Here is a 15179-nt window from a genome sequence, read left to right as displayed (position 1 = left end):
TCTAACTTCTGAAGCAATCCACCCGGTCCCTGATGGTTATACTTCACCTGCTCACAATTTAGGCAACGAGCTACATATTCCACTATGTCCTTTTTCATCCACCTCCACCAATAGTGTTGCCTCAAGTCCTGATACATCTTCGCGGCACCTGGATGAATGGAGTACCGCAAACTGTGAGCCTCCTGGAGAATCAACTCACGTAATCCATCTACATTGGGCACACATAGCATGCTCTGCATCTGTAATACATCGTCATCCTCAATAGTGACTTCCTTGACATCACCGTGCTGGACCGTGTTCTTAAGGACAAGAAGATGGGGTCATCATACCCTCGCTCTTTGATACGATCATAAAGAGATGACCGAGAAACCACACAAGCCAAAACTCGGCTCGACTCGAAAATATCCAACATGACAAACTGGTTGGCCAAGGCCTGAACATCCAAGGCTAAATGCCTCTCTGCTACTAGTAGATATGCTAAGCTACCCAAACTCTTCGCCTTACGACTCAAGGCATCGGCCACTACATTAGCCTTCCCAGGATGATAGACAACAGTGATATCATAATCCTTAAGCAACTCCAACCACCTCTGCTGCCACATGTTAAGATTCTTCTGTTTAAACAGATGTTGTAGACTCCGATGGTCGGTGTAGACCTCACAAGGGACACCATACAAATAATATCGCCAGATCTTCAAGGCATGAACAATAGCTGCTAATTCAAGATCGTGGACAGGATAATTCTTCTCATGTACCTTTAACTGTCTAGAAGCATAGGCAATCACCCTACCATCTTGCATCAACACTGCATCGAGACCAATACGTGACGCATCATAATACACGGTATAAAACCCTGAACCTGTAGGCAACACCAATACTGGGGCTGTAGTCAAAGCTGTCTTGAGCTTTTGAAACTCTCCTCACATTCCTCGGTCCACCTGAACGGAGCACCCTTCTGGGTCAATTTGGTCATAGGTTCAGCAATAGAAGAGAAACCCTCTTCAAATCGGTGATAATACCCTGCCAAGCCAAGAAACTCCGGATCTCCATAGTTGAGGACGGTATGGATCAACTTTGCACTGCCTCAATCTTCTTCGGATCTACCTTGATCCCCTTGCACGAAACTATATGACCCAAGAATGCCACTGAATCTAATCAGAATTCATACTTTGAAAATTTTACATATAACTTCTTTTCTCTCAAAGTCTGAAGCACAATCCTCAGGTATTGTTCATGATCATCTCGGCTCCGGGAGTACACCAGAATGTCGCCAATAAACACAATGACGAACAAGTCAATATAGGGCTGAAATACATTGTTCATCAAATGCATAAATGTTGCTGGGGCGTTGGTCAACCCAAATGGCATCACAAGGAACTCGTAATGACCATACCGAGTCCTGAAAGTAGTCTTCGGGATATCTGATTCCGAATCATCAGCTGGTGATAGCTTGAACGCAAGTCAATTTTTTAGAACACCCTGGCACCATGAAGATGATCAAATAGGCCATCAATACGTGGCAATGGATACCTGCTTTTCACCGTAACCTTGTTCAACTGGCGGTAATCAATACACATCTGCATAGAACCATCATTCTTCTTCACAAATAAAATAGGAGAACCCCAAGGTGATACACTGGGCCAAACAAAACCCTTATCAAGCAACTCCTGTAACTGCTCTTTTAATTCCTTCAATTCTGCTGAGGCCATACGATATGGTGGAATAGAAATGGGCTAAGTGCCCGGTAACAAATCGATACCGAAATCAATATCTATGTCGGGTGGCATACCTGGCAGGTCTACATGAAATACATCCGGAAAATCCCTTACTACCGGAACTGACTCCACGGTAGGGGTATCAACACTAACATCTCTCACATAGGCCAAATATGCATCACATCCCTTCTCAACCATTCGTTGAGCCTTAAGAAATGAAACAACCATGCTAGGAACATAATCTAAGGTACCTCTCCACTCTAGCTGCGGTAGACCAGGCATAGCCAATGTCACCGTCTTAGCGTAACAATCAATAATAGCGTGATAAGGCGACAACCAGTCCATGCCCAAAATAATATCGAAATCCACCATACTGAGTAATAATAAATCAGCTCTGGTCTCAAAACCACTGATAACAATCAAACACGACCAATACACGCGGTCAACAATAATAGAATCACCCACGGGTGTAGATATATAAATAGAAGAACTCAAAGAATCATGGGATACGCCCAAATACGGGGCAAAATAAGATGACACATAAGAATAAGTGGAGCCTGAATCAAATAAGACTGATGCATCTCTATGACAGACCGGAACAATACATGTGATAACAGAATCTAATGCAACAGCCTCCATCCTAGCAGGAAGGGCATAATATATGGCCTGGCCTCCCTCTCTAGGGTGACCTCTACCTGTCCGACCTCCACATTTAGCTGACTATGCAGGTGGAGTGGCAACTGGTGTAGTAATCATGGCCTGAGAAGCTGAGGGCCCTATGAAATAGGTGAGGCCTGCGAAATCTGTGGAGGTGCACCCCTCCTAAATATGGGACAATCCCTCATTATATGACGAGTGTCACCACACTCAAAATAAGCCCTCAGAGGACGTGGCTGCTAGGACTGGCTCGGGCCTGATCGACTGGAATGACCACTGAAAGCACCTCGTGCGGGAGGTACAGTAGACATTGGCGGTGCATAATATGGAACATGAGGTCTGGGAGTAGCCAGAATACCGCTGGAAGCTGGAAGTGCTGAATGAATAGGACGACTCACATAGCCTCCACCATGACGGGCTGCAGCTGGGGCACGAGAACTGTTATACGTGCTAGAATCCCGAGGCCTTTTAGCTTCTCTCTCTTCTCTCTCCCGGGTCCGTATACCCTCTAATCTCATAGTAATTGCTACCACCTGCTGGTATGCGATGTCCATATCCACCTCTCGGGCCATACTGAATCTGATACTAGGGTGGAGCCCCTCAATAAATCGACGGACACGCTCTCTGACAGTAACAACCAAGGCAGGTGCATGCCTGGATAAATTACTGAACCGGATAGCATACTCTGATACTGTCATAGAGCCCTGGTGCTCAAACTCTGCACGCCATGCATCTCTGAGACTCTGGGGAACAAACTCTCCCAAGAACATATCAGAGAACTGAACCCAATTGAGTGACGCTGCCTCTGCTGGACTACACAACTCATATGCTCGCCACCACTGATACGCTGCTCCTTAAGCTGGAATGTAGTAAAAGCAACCCCACTAGTATCCACAATACCCATAGTACGGAGGATACAATGACATTCCTCAAGAAAACCCTGAGCATCCTCTGAAACCAAACCGCTGAAAGTGGGAGGGTGGTACTTCTTGTACCTCTCAAGCCTGAGTTGTTCCCCCTCAGAAACTGCTGCCCTAACCTCGGGCCGAACTGGGACAGCTGGTTGCATTGTTATAACCTCTAAGGCATGGTCGACCTGGACCCGTGGCTCTAGGGTACGGGCGACGGGAGTCTATGCTCCTCCCCCATCCTAAGATGTGGCAGGAGCAAGTGAAATCAACCCTTCCTGAGCTAGAGTGCCAAACATGCTCAAAAACTGGGCAAGAGTCTCCTCAAGTGCAGGGGCAGTAACATGATTCTCAGGTGCCTACTCTCCAACTAGAGCTACTGGTGTCTCCTCTGCAGTAGCTCGTGCAGGTGCTCTGGCTACACCACGTGGTCTTCCTCGGCCTCTACCCCGACCCCGGCCTTTTGCGGCTCCAACATGGGGCATGGGTGCCTGATCATCGGATCTAGTTGTGCGTATCCTCACCATCTATGAGATAATAGAAAGACAATGGTTTAGAATTTCGAAGTCAATAATGCACACGATAAGGAATCAAAGAAGTGAACATTTTCCTAACAGTTCCATAGCCTCCCCAAGATAAGTACAGATGTCTCCGTACCGATCCGCGAGACTCTACTAAACCTGCTTGTGACTCATAACACCTATCAACTTAGAGCTCTGATATCAATTTATCACGACCCCAATTTTTTCTCCGTAAGATATCGTGATGGCACCTACTCTCTAAAACTAGGTAAGCCTATCAATTATGCGGAATAACAGAATCTAAAACTAAAACTCAAATCTCAACATATGAAATGAGTAAAAACTACAATTCAAAATAGTTACGACTCCCAAAATCCGGTAGGAATAAGTCACAAACTTTTAAGAGAAATACTAAGTGTCTCTAAACATCAGAGTCTAGTGAAGATAAGGAAAAAAAATAATAAAAATAGAGGGGGACTCCGAGGTCTGCGGACGCTGGCAGATGTACCTTGAAGTCTCCGCGTACAGACTAGCTCACTAATACCTGGACTGGTAGGAAGTATCTGGATCTGCACAAAACGATGTGCAGAAGCGTAGTATGAGTGCACCACAACGGTACCTAGTAAGTGCCAAGCCTAGCTTCGATAGAGTAGTGTCGAGGTCAGGTCAGGGCCCTATTGGAAATAATAAAAGACAGGGCGAACAGTTTATCAATATAATAATAATAATAATAATAATAATAATAATAATAATAATAATAATAATAATAATAATAATAATAATAATAATAATAATAATAATGATGATAATGGAAGTGAATCAAGTAAGGAGTATGTCATAATTTAAATTCACAGAGTAAGGGCAAATAATTCATCACGGAAGAAGAATAGGAATTTACATATTTAGGAAACACAAAACAATAAAGACAAGTACACCAATGAGAAAATATCAACAAGGGAACCCCCGAGGTACCGCATCGTAGTCCCAAATCATAAATAAATTCACAATATTTCTTTTCCTTATATCACCGCGGGAGCCTTCGCATCTAATTTTAAAGAAATTATTTTTTTCCCGAAATAGCATCCCGCGTTTTAGCCACCCTTCTCACACCACATGGCTTCTATTAGTTCTCCTACTAGCCACACGTATCAAGCCCATCTTATCTCACCGCATGCATTTCAACACCTAGACCTTATACCACCGCATGCGTATCAATATCACAATATATCACAATTCGCACCTCAAGCGCCCAATTATTTCAACTTGCCAAAATAAATCAACAACAATATTATTTTCCACAATAAGGAGCTCACGGGTCAATCACAATATATATAAAAATCTCAACAAAATATTCAGGAGTGAATAACTCAACAAAATATTATTTTTCAAATTTAACACTTTGCCTTAATACCAAAATTTAAATGTCAAATAATTCATATTAATAATAATTCAATTAAGAAATTCAACCTTCAAATAATGAGCACAAAATAAAAAAATAAAATTTCAACTAAACAGGTAAAGCAATTAGCAGGAAAAAGGTAAGGGAAATTTAAAATATAAAAACATACCAATGATGATGAGTATAATAGGATAAAACAATTTAATTAATATGTGACAGGGATCTACACAATTTAAAACCAGAATTTTTCTACATTTAGCATGTGTACACACTCGTCACCTCGCGTATATGGCTTTCAACACATCATAATTTTCATAACAATATCAATCCTAAGGGGAATCCCCCCTCCCCCGACAAGGTTAGACAAATTACTTACCTCGACTTGCGTTAATTCAATCCACTAATAGGACTTTTTCTCGATTATCCAATTCCGAATAAATCGAATCTAGCCAAAATAATTAATTCGATGCAGTCAATACAAGTTATAGGAATTAATTCCATATGAAAATACTAATTTTTCTAACAAAAATCCGAAATTCCACTCAAAAATCGCCAGCGGGGCTCACGTCTCAGAACCCGACAAAAGTTATAAAATATAAACTCCCATTCAACCACGAGTCCAACCATACCAAAATTACTAAATTCCGATAACAATTCGGCCCTCAAATCGTCAAATTTAACCAAGAGGGGTTTCACAAATTTTCAACTTAAATCACTAATTAAATGTTAAAAACAACTATAGACTTGGGTACTTTAACCAAAACTAAGTTAGGAACTCTTACCCCAATGTTTTCCTTGAAAAAATCTCCTGAAAATCGCCTCACCCGAACTCTTAAAATTCAAAAATGGGTAAAAATGATCAACCCCGAATTATATGTTCTGTCTAGGTATTTTCGCATTGCGGACCAATTGTCGCTTCTGCAGAGTCGCATTTGCGACCGCATTTATGCTTTTGCGAAGAAGCACTGGAAAGCTTCCTTCACACCTGCGGAAAATGGTTCGCTTCTGCGCAACCGCAGGTGCGACCCCGTCTCCCTCTTCTACGCTTCTCTTGCTTCTGCGGTTCCTTCTATCGCAGAAGCGCCTTCGCTTCTGTGGAGTTTGTTTCGCTTATGCAACTCTACTGGGCAGCCCCTTTGTCCGCTTTTGCGAGGCACAACTCGCTTGTACGGGTCCGCACCTGCGGTCGGTTCCTCCGCAGGTGCGATGACACCAGAAGCTACAAATTTCAGAATTTGTCTAAGTCCAAAAATTGATCCGATTTCGATCCGAACCACACTCGGGATACTCGGGACCCGGTCCGAATATACCAACAAGTCCTAAAACATCATGCGAACTTAGTCGAACCCTTAAATCACATCAAACAACGCCTAAAAATACGAATCATACCACAATTCAAGCCTAAAGAAACTAAGAAATTCCAACTTCTACATTCGATGCCGAAACCTATCAAATCAAGTCCGTTTGACCTCAAATTTTGCACACAAGTCATAAATGACATAACACACCTATTCAAATTTCCAGAATCGAATTTCGACCCCGATATCAAAAAGTCAACTCTCCAGTCAAACTTCCAAACTTAAATTTCTATTTTAGCCATTTCAAGCCTAATTTAACTATGGATTTTCAAATAATTTTTCAGACACACTCCTAAGTCCAAAATTACATACGAAGCTATTGGAATCATCAAAACTCTATTCTGGGGTCGTTTACACATAAGTCAATATCCGCTTAACCTTTTCAACTTAAGCCTTTAACTTAGGAACTATGTGTCCTATTTCACTCCGAATCCAAAAACCAAACACCCCGGCAAGTTACAACACCACGATATAACATTGAGGAAACATAATTTAGGGGATCGGGGTTAAAGTATTCATAACGACCGGTCGGATCGTTACATAAACAACATGAACTAAATTCTCTATTTTGTTAAATTAAATTTTGTTGCGTCAACAAAGTGCCAGATTATAAAAAATTAATAACTAATTTCAATTAAGAGATAAAAAAAATATTAAATACAAGCATATTCATTTCAAAAATCATATTCCAGCAACTCAACTCAAAAGACTCACTTGGTTAAGTGTTACATATGATTAGAACTTGTCTTTTTAACTCTTTCTTTGTTTTTTATTTTTAATTTGTATTAGTTTTTTATTTGGCTCATGGGCCGGTCCGACCTAGCCTCGGTCGAACCTCAAGGATCCACGAGAAAATTTTGTTGGGCCTAGAAGTCTTAGTTTTAAATGGGCTGTAAAATATTTAGTCAAACCCTACCTAAATAACAGGTCGCGTTTGGCAAACCTCATTGGCCAAGCTCATTTTTTACGGTTTTAATATTTTTATTCTTATTCCACATTTTCACGTAGGGGTGTACGTGAGGCGGTTTGGTTCGGTTTTTTATTAAACCAAAATCAAACTAACTATGTCGGTTTACTAAATTTATAATCAAATCAAACCAACATAAACTCGGTTTTTTGGGTTTCGATTTTTGTCGGTTTTCTCGGTTTTTCGGTTTATTTTTGATTTTCCTTTTTAGTTATATTATGCTTGAAAAAGAGATCAAATAATCACTAATTGTCCGCATGATTACTATTCATTAAAATAATATATGAGGAATAGCAATTGTTCGTATGAATCATAATTCCAAGACCTTCCATAATAGAAAATGACAACAAACATGTGATAAACCAAAAGCTACAACCCAACTTGTAGTTCCACAAAAAATATTAAGTTAATTAAAGTTGGCCAAGACAAAAGTTAGAAATAAGCAGCAAGCAGCCAAGCACCATGAATAGGTTGACACTATTTTGTTTAACTGAAGTTCTAAACTAATCAATACTCAAAGGGTCACCTGGACATTCTGAAAAAAAAAAACAGTTACATGTTAAACAATATAAAGATAGAATCAAATTCATTACGAATTAAATATATAAAATTACCTTCTTCAACTTGCTCAATTTTCTTAATTTCTTCTAGATAGTCTTGAAGCTTGCATTCCTTCTTAGAGAACCTTTAACATTAAGCAGTGATTTCATCACAAATGTAAGTGCAATATTGGATTGAAAGAACACAACTCATAACATCAAATTTCAGGACCAACAATCTAAGATAACAATTATACCCAAATTTAAAGGGACAAAATAACATAATTGGTTTAATCAAATACTTAACTTACCAAATTGTGTTGGAGCAGTAAGACTAATATGTAATTACAAACTTGGACAGTGGCTCGGAATTGCAAAGAAGGAAGCTCGTCGTGAAGTGGATGGAAGGGTTTTCACTATTTGGGGTTTTTTGACTTTGGAGTTGGAAGATAGGAAAGATACAGAAAATGAAGACAAGGAATAACCTATTTTATTATCTTTTCTTATTGGGTTTTAGTTTGGGCTTCAAATTTAGGTTGTGTAATTAGAATTTATTAAGTGGATAGTGAATTTACAAGCCCACAAATAAATAATATCTCAAGACATTAAAAACTATAAAATAATTTAAAAAATACTTACAAATTAGATTTTAATGATTATTTTTATGTATATATTTATATATATATATATATATATATATATATATATATATATTATGTCGGTTTGATTTAGATTCGGATTGACTTTTTTTTTTGTTAATACCAAACCAAACCAAGAGTGATCGGTTTTTTATTTTCCAACACCAAACCAACCAAACCAAACCACAAGTCGATTTTTTTCTTCGGTTTGACTTGGTTCGTCGGTTCGGTTTGCCTTGACGGTTTGGCTTGTACACCCCTATTTTCACGCATAAAAAAGTACGTAAAATTTTGGAAAGAAGTTTGAAATCAAATTATAATTTTATGCTAAGTTTTGTGTGAAACGAAAAATCAAATTGCCTAAAAAATAAATGAACTTTATGTGTTATGGAGATAAAAATATGGTAAAACTTGCTCATACTAGGTTATATCAACCGTATAGATTCGACATATATCTTCACAAGTGCAGTTATCACTAAATAATAATTTATTAATATACAGTATTATATTTATTTATCGCTTAACTATAATAAATTAGTATTGTTTAAAATAAATTTGGTGCGGGTAAATTTCGTCCAATTTACATAAGCCTTGGTCAACAAAATTAATCAATATAATTAATTAAAATTTATATAAATTAGTCCGAATACCACTAATCCTATAATTGAAGTCTAGGAGGGACCTTTTCCGATAAACTTTGGCACAAGTAGATGAGCCCGAACACCACGGCTATTAAAAAAACAAATAATTTTATGAGGAGTATTTTCTCCGTTACTCCAACCATACATCACCTTAATATCTTGGCTAGAGCATTAAACAAATGTTAATGGTTGAGGGGTCCGAGAAAAATATTTATCATCTGAGATTGTCGTTTTAGGAGTCTCCTGTTTTTCATGGATATTTTCGAAGACTAAAATCATCAGCTAGAGAAAATGGTAAGTCGTCCACAGTTTGTGCTGTTTGGTTCATCCATAGTACAGTTCAGCTATAGTTATCAAGGATGGGGTGCAATTCTCACTGACCTTTATGCTCGCAAGGTTCTTTTTCTCATCCTCTGCGTTTCCAAGATTGCTACTTTTTCCTCTTTTCTGTCCATTTTTTGGGTTCTATATCCCTGTTTTCTTCTGGGGTTTTGTTTTTATACCCAAAGATTCTGATGTTTAAGTAGATTTTCAATTTTCATGGTAGGTCATATGTGTATGTGTTATTACATGGATTTCTGTAATCAGTGCTGTGAATCTTGAGGTAGTGGGTAGTGGGTACCACTTTATTTTTGCACTTTTTATCTAACTCAAATAGAATGAGTCAGAAGTGCATTCAACTGGTTTTAAGAATAGAGTGCTTTTTCTTCAGTGTGTGTTCTTTTTTGTGGTCCTACTCCTAATTACAGTTTCTTTAATACTAATTACTACTACAGTGGAATGTATAATTTTAGTCCAAGTTAATTCTTCTTTTGTTGCTGGGATTGATGTCACAAGATGATATCAAGGCTAAAGCTGCAAAAACTTCTTTATTTTTATCTCTGTGCACGGATTCAGAATTTAGATTTGACTGGTTCAACCTTTAGTTCGGCGCTTTTGAAAGTATGTTCATAAGCCTAAACTCCAATTGCATATATTCCCCTATTAGGGTACCATTATAAGAAACTTCATATTTATTGATATATATATACTTCATGTTGAAATTACTAGGTTCAGCTGATCCCAGTAAAAAAAGACGCGCCTCTTCATGTGAACAAATGTTTTGTTTTGTCAGCAATCAGAGATTTGGAGTAAAAGTATGAAGACATAAAAACATTAAAATACATAGTGCCATCTCTTTTTCCAGTCTTCATATGAAGCAGCAATAAGCTCCGCTAAATTGCTGACATTAACAAGCAGTGGATGATATTGTTTAGACATTTTTTTGACTCCATGATGAGCTGAAAAGGCCATTAGATTATCAGTGACTCTTGTAGTATATGAAAGGAGGCAGATTTTTGTTAAGGGATGTCAAAAATATATAAAAGTAAACATACCAAGAAATTAAGGGGAGTCAATACATAGTATATATACATATAATTTATTTTTTTACCTAGCTACACAATGTATTTTTTCCGCAAAGGGGTGTCATTTGACACCCCTTCCTATAAGGTGGCTCCGCCACTGACAGGAGGTAGAACGGACACAGAGGAAAGTAAGTATTGAATAGAGGGTGTGAGACTCAAATCCAGAACTGCTATTTATTGTCTACTTCGGTACCATGAAGAATTAGAGCGATCAATGACGAATTAGATTGAATACATGAAACATGAGAAGTTTGATTATTCCCTCAATCTTGGTTGAGAATATATATATTCTTTACGTAGATTATGACTTTGTTTAGCGTGTGATTCTAGAAACAATACATATCTTAATCTAGGCATAGTTGCAAGTTGCAACAATCAAAACTAATCAATCTTATAATAATATCAACAGTAAGAAAGAGAGGTTAAGTTTGACCAGCTCTAACAAGGGAGATAATTGTAGTGGTTTGGCATAAATTGCCCAACCGAAATTTTCTTTCAATCATTTAATTAACAATTCCTTAGAACACGATAAGTAAGTTTACTTGATTGAAAAATTTCTCCTTTTGTAGCAAGTTTTCCAACAGCTAAATGATGCTTCTTTTGCGTCTTGAATCATGATCAATAATTGGTCAATTGACAGTTTCAACTTTAAGTGCTAAATGATGTTACAACAACAACAACATACCCAGTATAATTCCACATGGTGGGGGTATGGGGAGAGTAGTGTGTACGCAGACCTTACCTCTACCTTGTGGAGGTAGACACGCTGTTTCCAATAGACCCTCGGAAGTGCTAAATGATGTTATGGTAAAGATTTCTAGCAAGCCTCTAATTGAGTTTGGACTTAAGTTCACCACTTTTATTGCTTTAAATGATTATTTTATCTTGCATTATGCTGTTACTTTATGCTCCCGGATGTGGTTAACTTATGAAAGCTTTTCAATGTATTGGTACCTCTTCTTTCTTGTGTCAAAAAGTGAAAATGATAATCGTTTAGTTTGAGTTGCACTTTTGTTTTTTTTTCCCGAATAAGTGGTGAAAATACATGTTTTGTTACGGAAATTTGATTAAAAAAAATGTAATACTTGTGCTCGGTAAATGCCCTGCTTATTGCTTTTCTATATGCTCAAGACTTTGTCCTAATTTTCCTGTCAATTGTTTGTACAAAAATCTGGCAACTTATAATTTAATCTTCTATGCTATTGAAATAGGCAGATATAGTGCTGCGTGGATATGCCGGTTGGAATTCAAGGTGCGCTCTTCAAGTCTTGGATCAAGTGTTTCCCAAGGTAATTGGTAGATGGCCAAATCACGCTGTCCTTCCTAGTTCTGTCTTTTGAATAATTTATCCATGTTCCAAAACAATGTAGCATTTTCCGGACAACGTCAAGGAAATTATCGAATTTCATGCAAACTAACGTTGTTTTGCGGACCTCTAAGCTCATAAATTCCTCTGTCCTATCATATTTGATGTGGTTGGCTCATGTGTTTTAAACTTAGGATGCAGCTGTACAGCCTTCTCTGGTCATAGTTTATTTCGGAGGGAATGATTCTGTGGAGCCTCACCCAAGTGGCCTGAGTGCTCATGTTCCTCTTCCTGAATATGTAGAGAACATGAGGAAGATCGCAATTCATCTGAAGGTAACATTTCTAAAATTGAGTTGCACTTCTTTCACGAATATATTCTAATGTGGTTAGGATTAACATTAGACAAGAAGATTATCCTTTTGTTTCTTCCTCGCAAATGCCTGGATGTACAAAGATAAGCTGTTTTTTGTTTCAAATTGATATTACATATTTCAACTTTTTATTTTGGTGGCACTTCATTCATCCTAGAATAACTCAATCAAATTGATCAGGATGCAACAGTAAATTTGGCGCACTTACTTTTCAAAGTATGAATTTCACCAAAATAAAAAATTAAATAAATATAAACTAAAAATTCTTATGAAATCTAGTTAGCACTTCAGCGCTCAACCCTTTTCTCCATACAATACTGAAGTTGGTATGTATTGCTAATATACATCTGTTGCGCTACCAGAGTCTCTCTGAGAAGACTCGGATAATCTTTCTCAGTGCTCCTGCTGTGAATGAGGCACAAATCACTGAAATACACGGGTAAACAATGTTTTAATGTGGAGGTTTTTTCCATTCTTTCTTGAAGTTTTTTATTGCTAGAATAGTAATACACGCTTCTCATTACTGCACATAACCAGTAACGGCCTTGATCGATCAAATGACTCCTGTCGGAAATATTCAGAAGCTTGTATACAGTTGTGCCAAGAGTTGGGTGTGAAGGTTATTGATCTTTGGACAACACTTCAGCAAAGGGATGATTGGTTGACTGCTTGCTTTACGTAAGTATTTTTTGTATGAGATCTATTTATGACGATTTTTCTTTTATTACTTGAAGGGGAGCGTTGGTGTAACTGGTATAGTTGCTGCCATGTAGCCAGGAGGTCACGGGTGCGAGCCGTGGAAGCAGTCTCTTGCAGAAATGCGGGGTAAGGCTGCGTACGATAGACCCTTGTGGTCCGGCCCTTCCCCTGACCCAGCGCATAGTGGGAGCTTAGTACACTGGGCTTTCCTTTTTCTATTATTATTTATGACGTTTTTTGTGCTTTCTTATGCTAAACATGTAGTAAAAAAAACTGTGGCTTTGGTGATACAAAATCCAGCTTAAAATATTTGTCAATCTATCAACTATGGACTTGCCTTCTTCAAGTCTCCTACTTTAAAGAGTTAACTGGTTCAAGTCCAAATTCGTGATAGATCATTCCTTTTTGCTATAACCTATAGTAATAAACCAAAATGCTACCATGTTTTCTTAGTAACGACTGAAATTGCTTTTAGATCTTCTGCAAAACCTGAAAATGCTAGGAGATAATATATGGCATAGCTTTTTCTCTCCTTTTGCTCATCTGCTCAATAGACCACCTGCGCACCATATATTGCTTATTTTGCCAGTGGTTGTGATCACAGATCTAACTGGACGATACATTATCTCCTGGTTTCTTGTAATATTAGATCTTCTTTAGCACATATTCTATTTCTTGTGTTTTCTCATTTGCATGGTTGGTCGTGTTTGGGCTCTGAAGGGATGGAATACATTTATCATCTGAAGGCAGCAAGCTTGTAGTCAAGGAAATCTTAAAAGTTGTCAAAGAGGCAGAGTGGGAACCAAACCTGCATTGGAGATCATTGCCTATTGAATTCCCTGAAATCTCTCCATATATCTTTGTTGGTCCCAAGGGTGAGACTGCTGTGAACGTTTCGCAGTTGGATCTTGAATGGCAGACTCAGTGGCACTAAATTCAGACTATGATTGTTCATAAGCCAATGGTAGTAAGATTTCGCATCAATTACACCTCAATCCCAAATTAGTTGTGGATAGCTATATGCTTCTCTATGTTTGTTGTTTTGCTGTTTTGGTCCATTTCATTCCAATTTCCAAACAATGTTTCGATGCAACTCGTTACTATGATTATTCATCATAACTTGAATACTTTTACATTGATCGTGAACCTACCACAACTGTCCTCATTTATTTGACTATGCTCAAGAATATCAAAATTTTAAGGAATAAATTAACCCTTACCCTTTACTAGTATATATACAGACTGTTATAGCATTGAAGTCACCTCTCTACTTTCCTGTAATCCACCCAATTTGATTATCTGATTATCAAAAGGATAATATGGCATAAAAGAGTTTTTTCTTCTGATATTTCTAGACTATTTTCTAAATCCATACATCGCATATTCAATATCTTTAAAAGCAACGAAACACCACCACTCGGATGAAAGGTAAAATATTAACTGTATACGTATTTTAATATTACTATAATGTTCAAGTCTGGTGGAATTTTTGCCTATTATCCCTTTTTGTATCAGTTGTTTAGTAGATGGTCCTCTTTTTAATTCTTTTGGACCTTTTAGACCACGGTTTTAAAAAGTTGTTTTTTTAGCAAACTGAATAACTTATGAGAACGATATTTTACTGTCTAAAATTTGTAAGTTAACGTTAGACCACAATCTAGCGTTTTATGATTAAACTAAAAATTATATGAGCAAATGTTAGACTCGAGTTTAACGTTGTCTGCTAAGTCTAATTTTTTAAGGATTATATTTGCACAACTTTTTTAAAATAGGGAAAATCTAAGCAATGGCCTATAAAAGGGCCATTTGCATAAATCAGCCGAAGTCACGATAGTTATTTTGCAAAACTTTGCACAACTTTAATTTTTGAGCCTTGCTGCCATGGCATAACTTCAAGGTCAAAAGTTAAAAGTATTGCCCATGGGACAAGCGATTAGAAATGGCGTGGGGTAGCCACTTTTTAATGTGGTAATTAATTTTTATCTAGCATTTTTAATGCTGAACAAAAATAACCACTACTCTATTAAAATTAATACGAAAAGACGATTTTACC

General features: G+C 37.7%; 1 protein-coding gene and 1 long non-coding RNA gene across 3 annotated transcripts; one reads left to right on the top strand and one right to left on the bottom strand.

Annotated features, from left to right (window-relative positions):
• Positions 1 to 7858: 7858 nt before the first annotated feature.
• LOC108947078 (uncharacterized) lies at positions 7859 to 8496 on the bottom strand. The gene is made up of 3 exons (XR_011409386.1): positions 8375 to 8496; positions 8139 to 8209; positions 7859 to 8059 (listed from the first exon to the last, which is right to left on the bottom strand). It is a non-coding gene; the product is annotated as an uncharacterized lncRNA (long non-coding RNA).
• A 997-nt stretch (positions 8497 to 9493) lies between these two features.
• On the top strand, positions 9494 to 14265 carry LOC104107495 (GDSL esterase/lipase CPRD49-like). Of its 2 annotated transcripts, none has more exons than XM_009616319.4 (6): positions 9494 to 9738; positions 11960 to 12037; positions 12249 to 12389; positions 12790 to 12866; positions 12965 to 13105; positions 13847 to 14265. In XM_009616319.4, the coding sequence occupies exons 1-6, from the start codon at positions 9634 to 9636 to the stop codon at positions 14058 to 14060; spliced, it is 756 nt and encodes a 251-aa protein (XP_009614614.1). In that variant the 5' UTR covers positions 9494 to 9633; the 3' UTR covers positions 14061 to 14265. The 2 variants fall into 2 exon arrangements, with proteins under 2 accessions (XP_009614614.1, XP_009614615.1); XM_009616320.4 differs by having other exon boundaries at positions 9501 to 9636.
• The last annotated feature ends 914 nt before the right edge of the window (positions 14266 to 15179 follow it).

This window comes from Nicotiana tomentosiformis, chromosome 7 (genome assembly GCF_000390325.3).
Source record: "Nicotiana tomentosiformis chromosome 7, ASM39032v3, whole genome shotgun sequence".
In the NCBI taxonomy this organism is placed as follows: Eukaryota; Viridiplantae; Streptophyta; class Magnoliopsida; order Solanales; family Solanaceae; genus Nicotiana; species Nicotiana tomentosiformis.
This window is presented reverse-complemented; position numbering and strand designations above follow the sequence as displayed.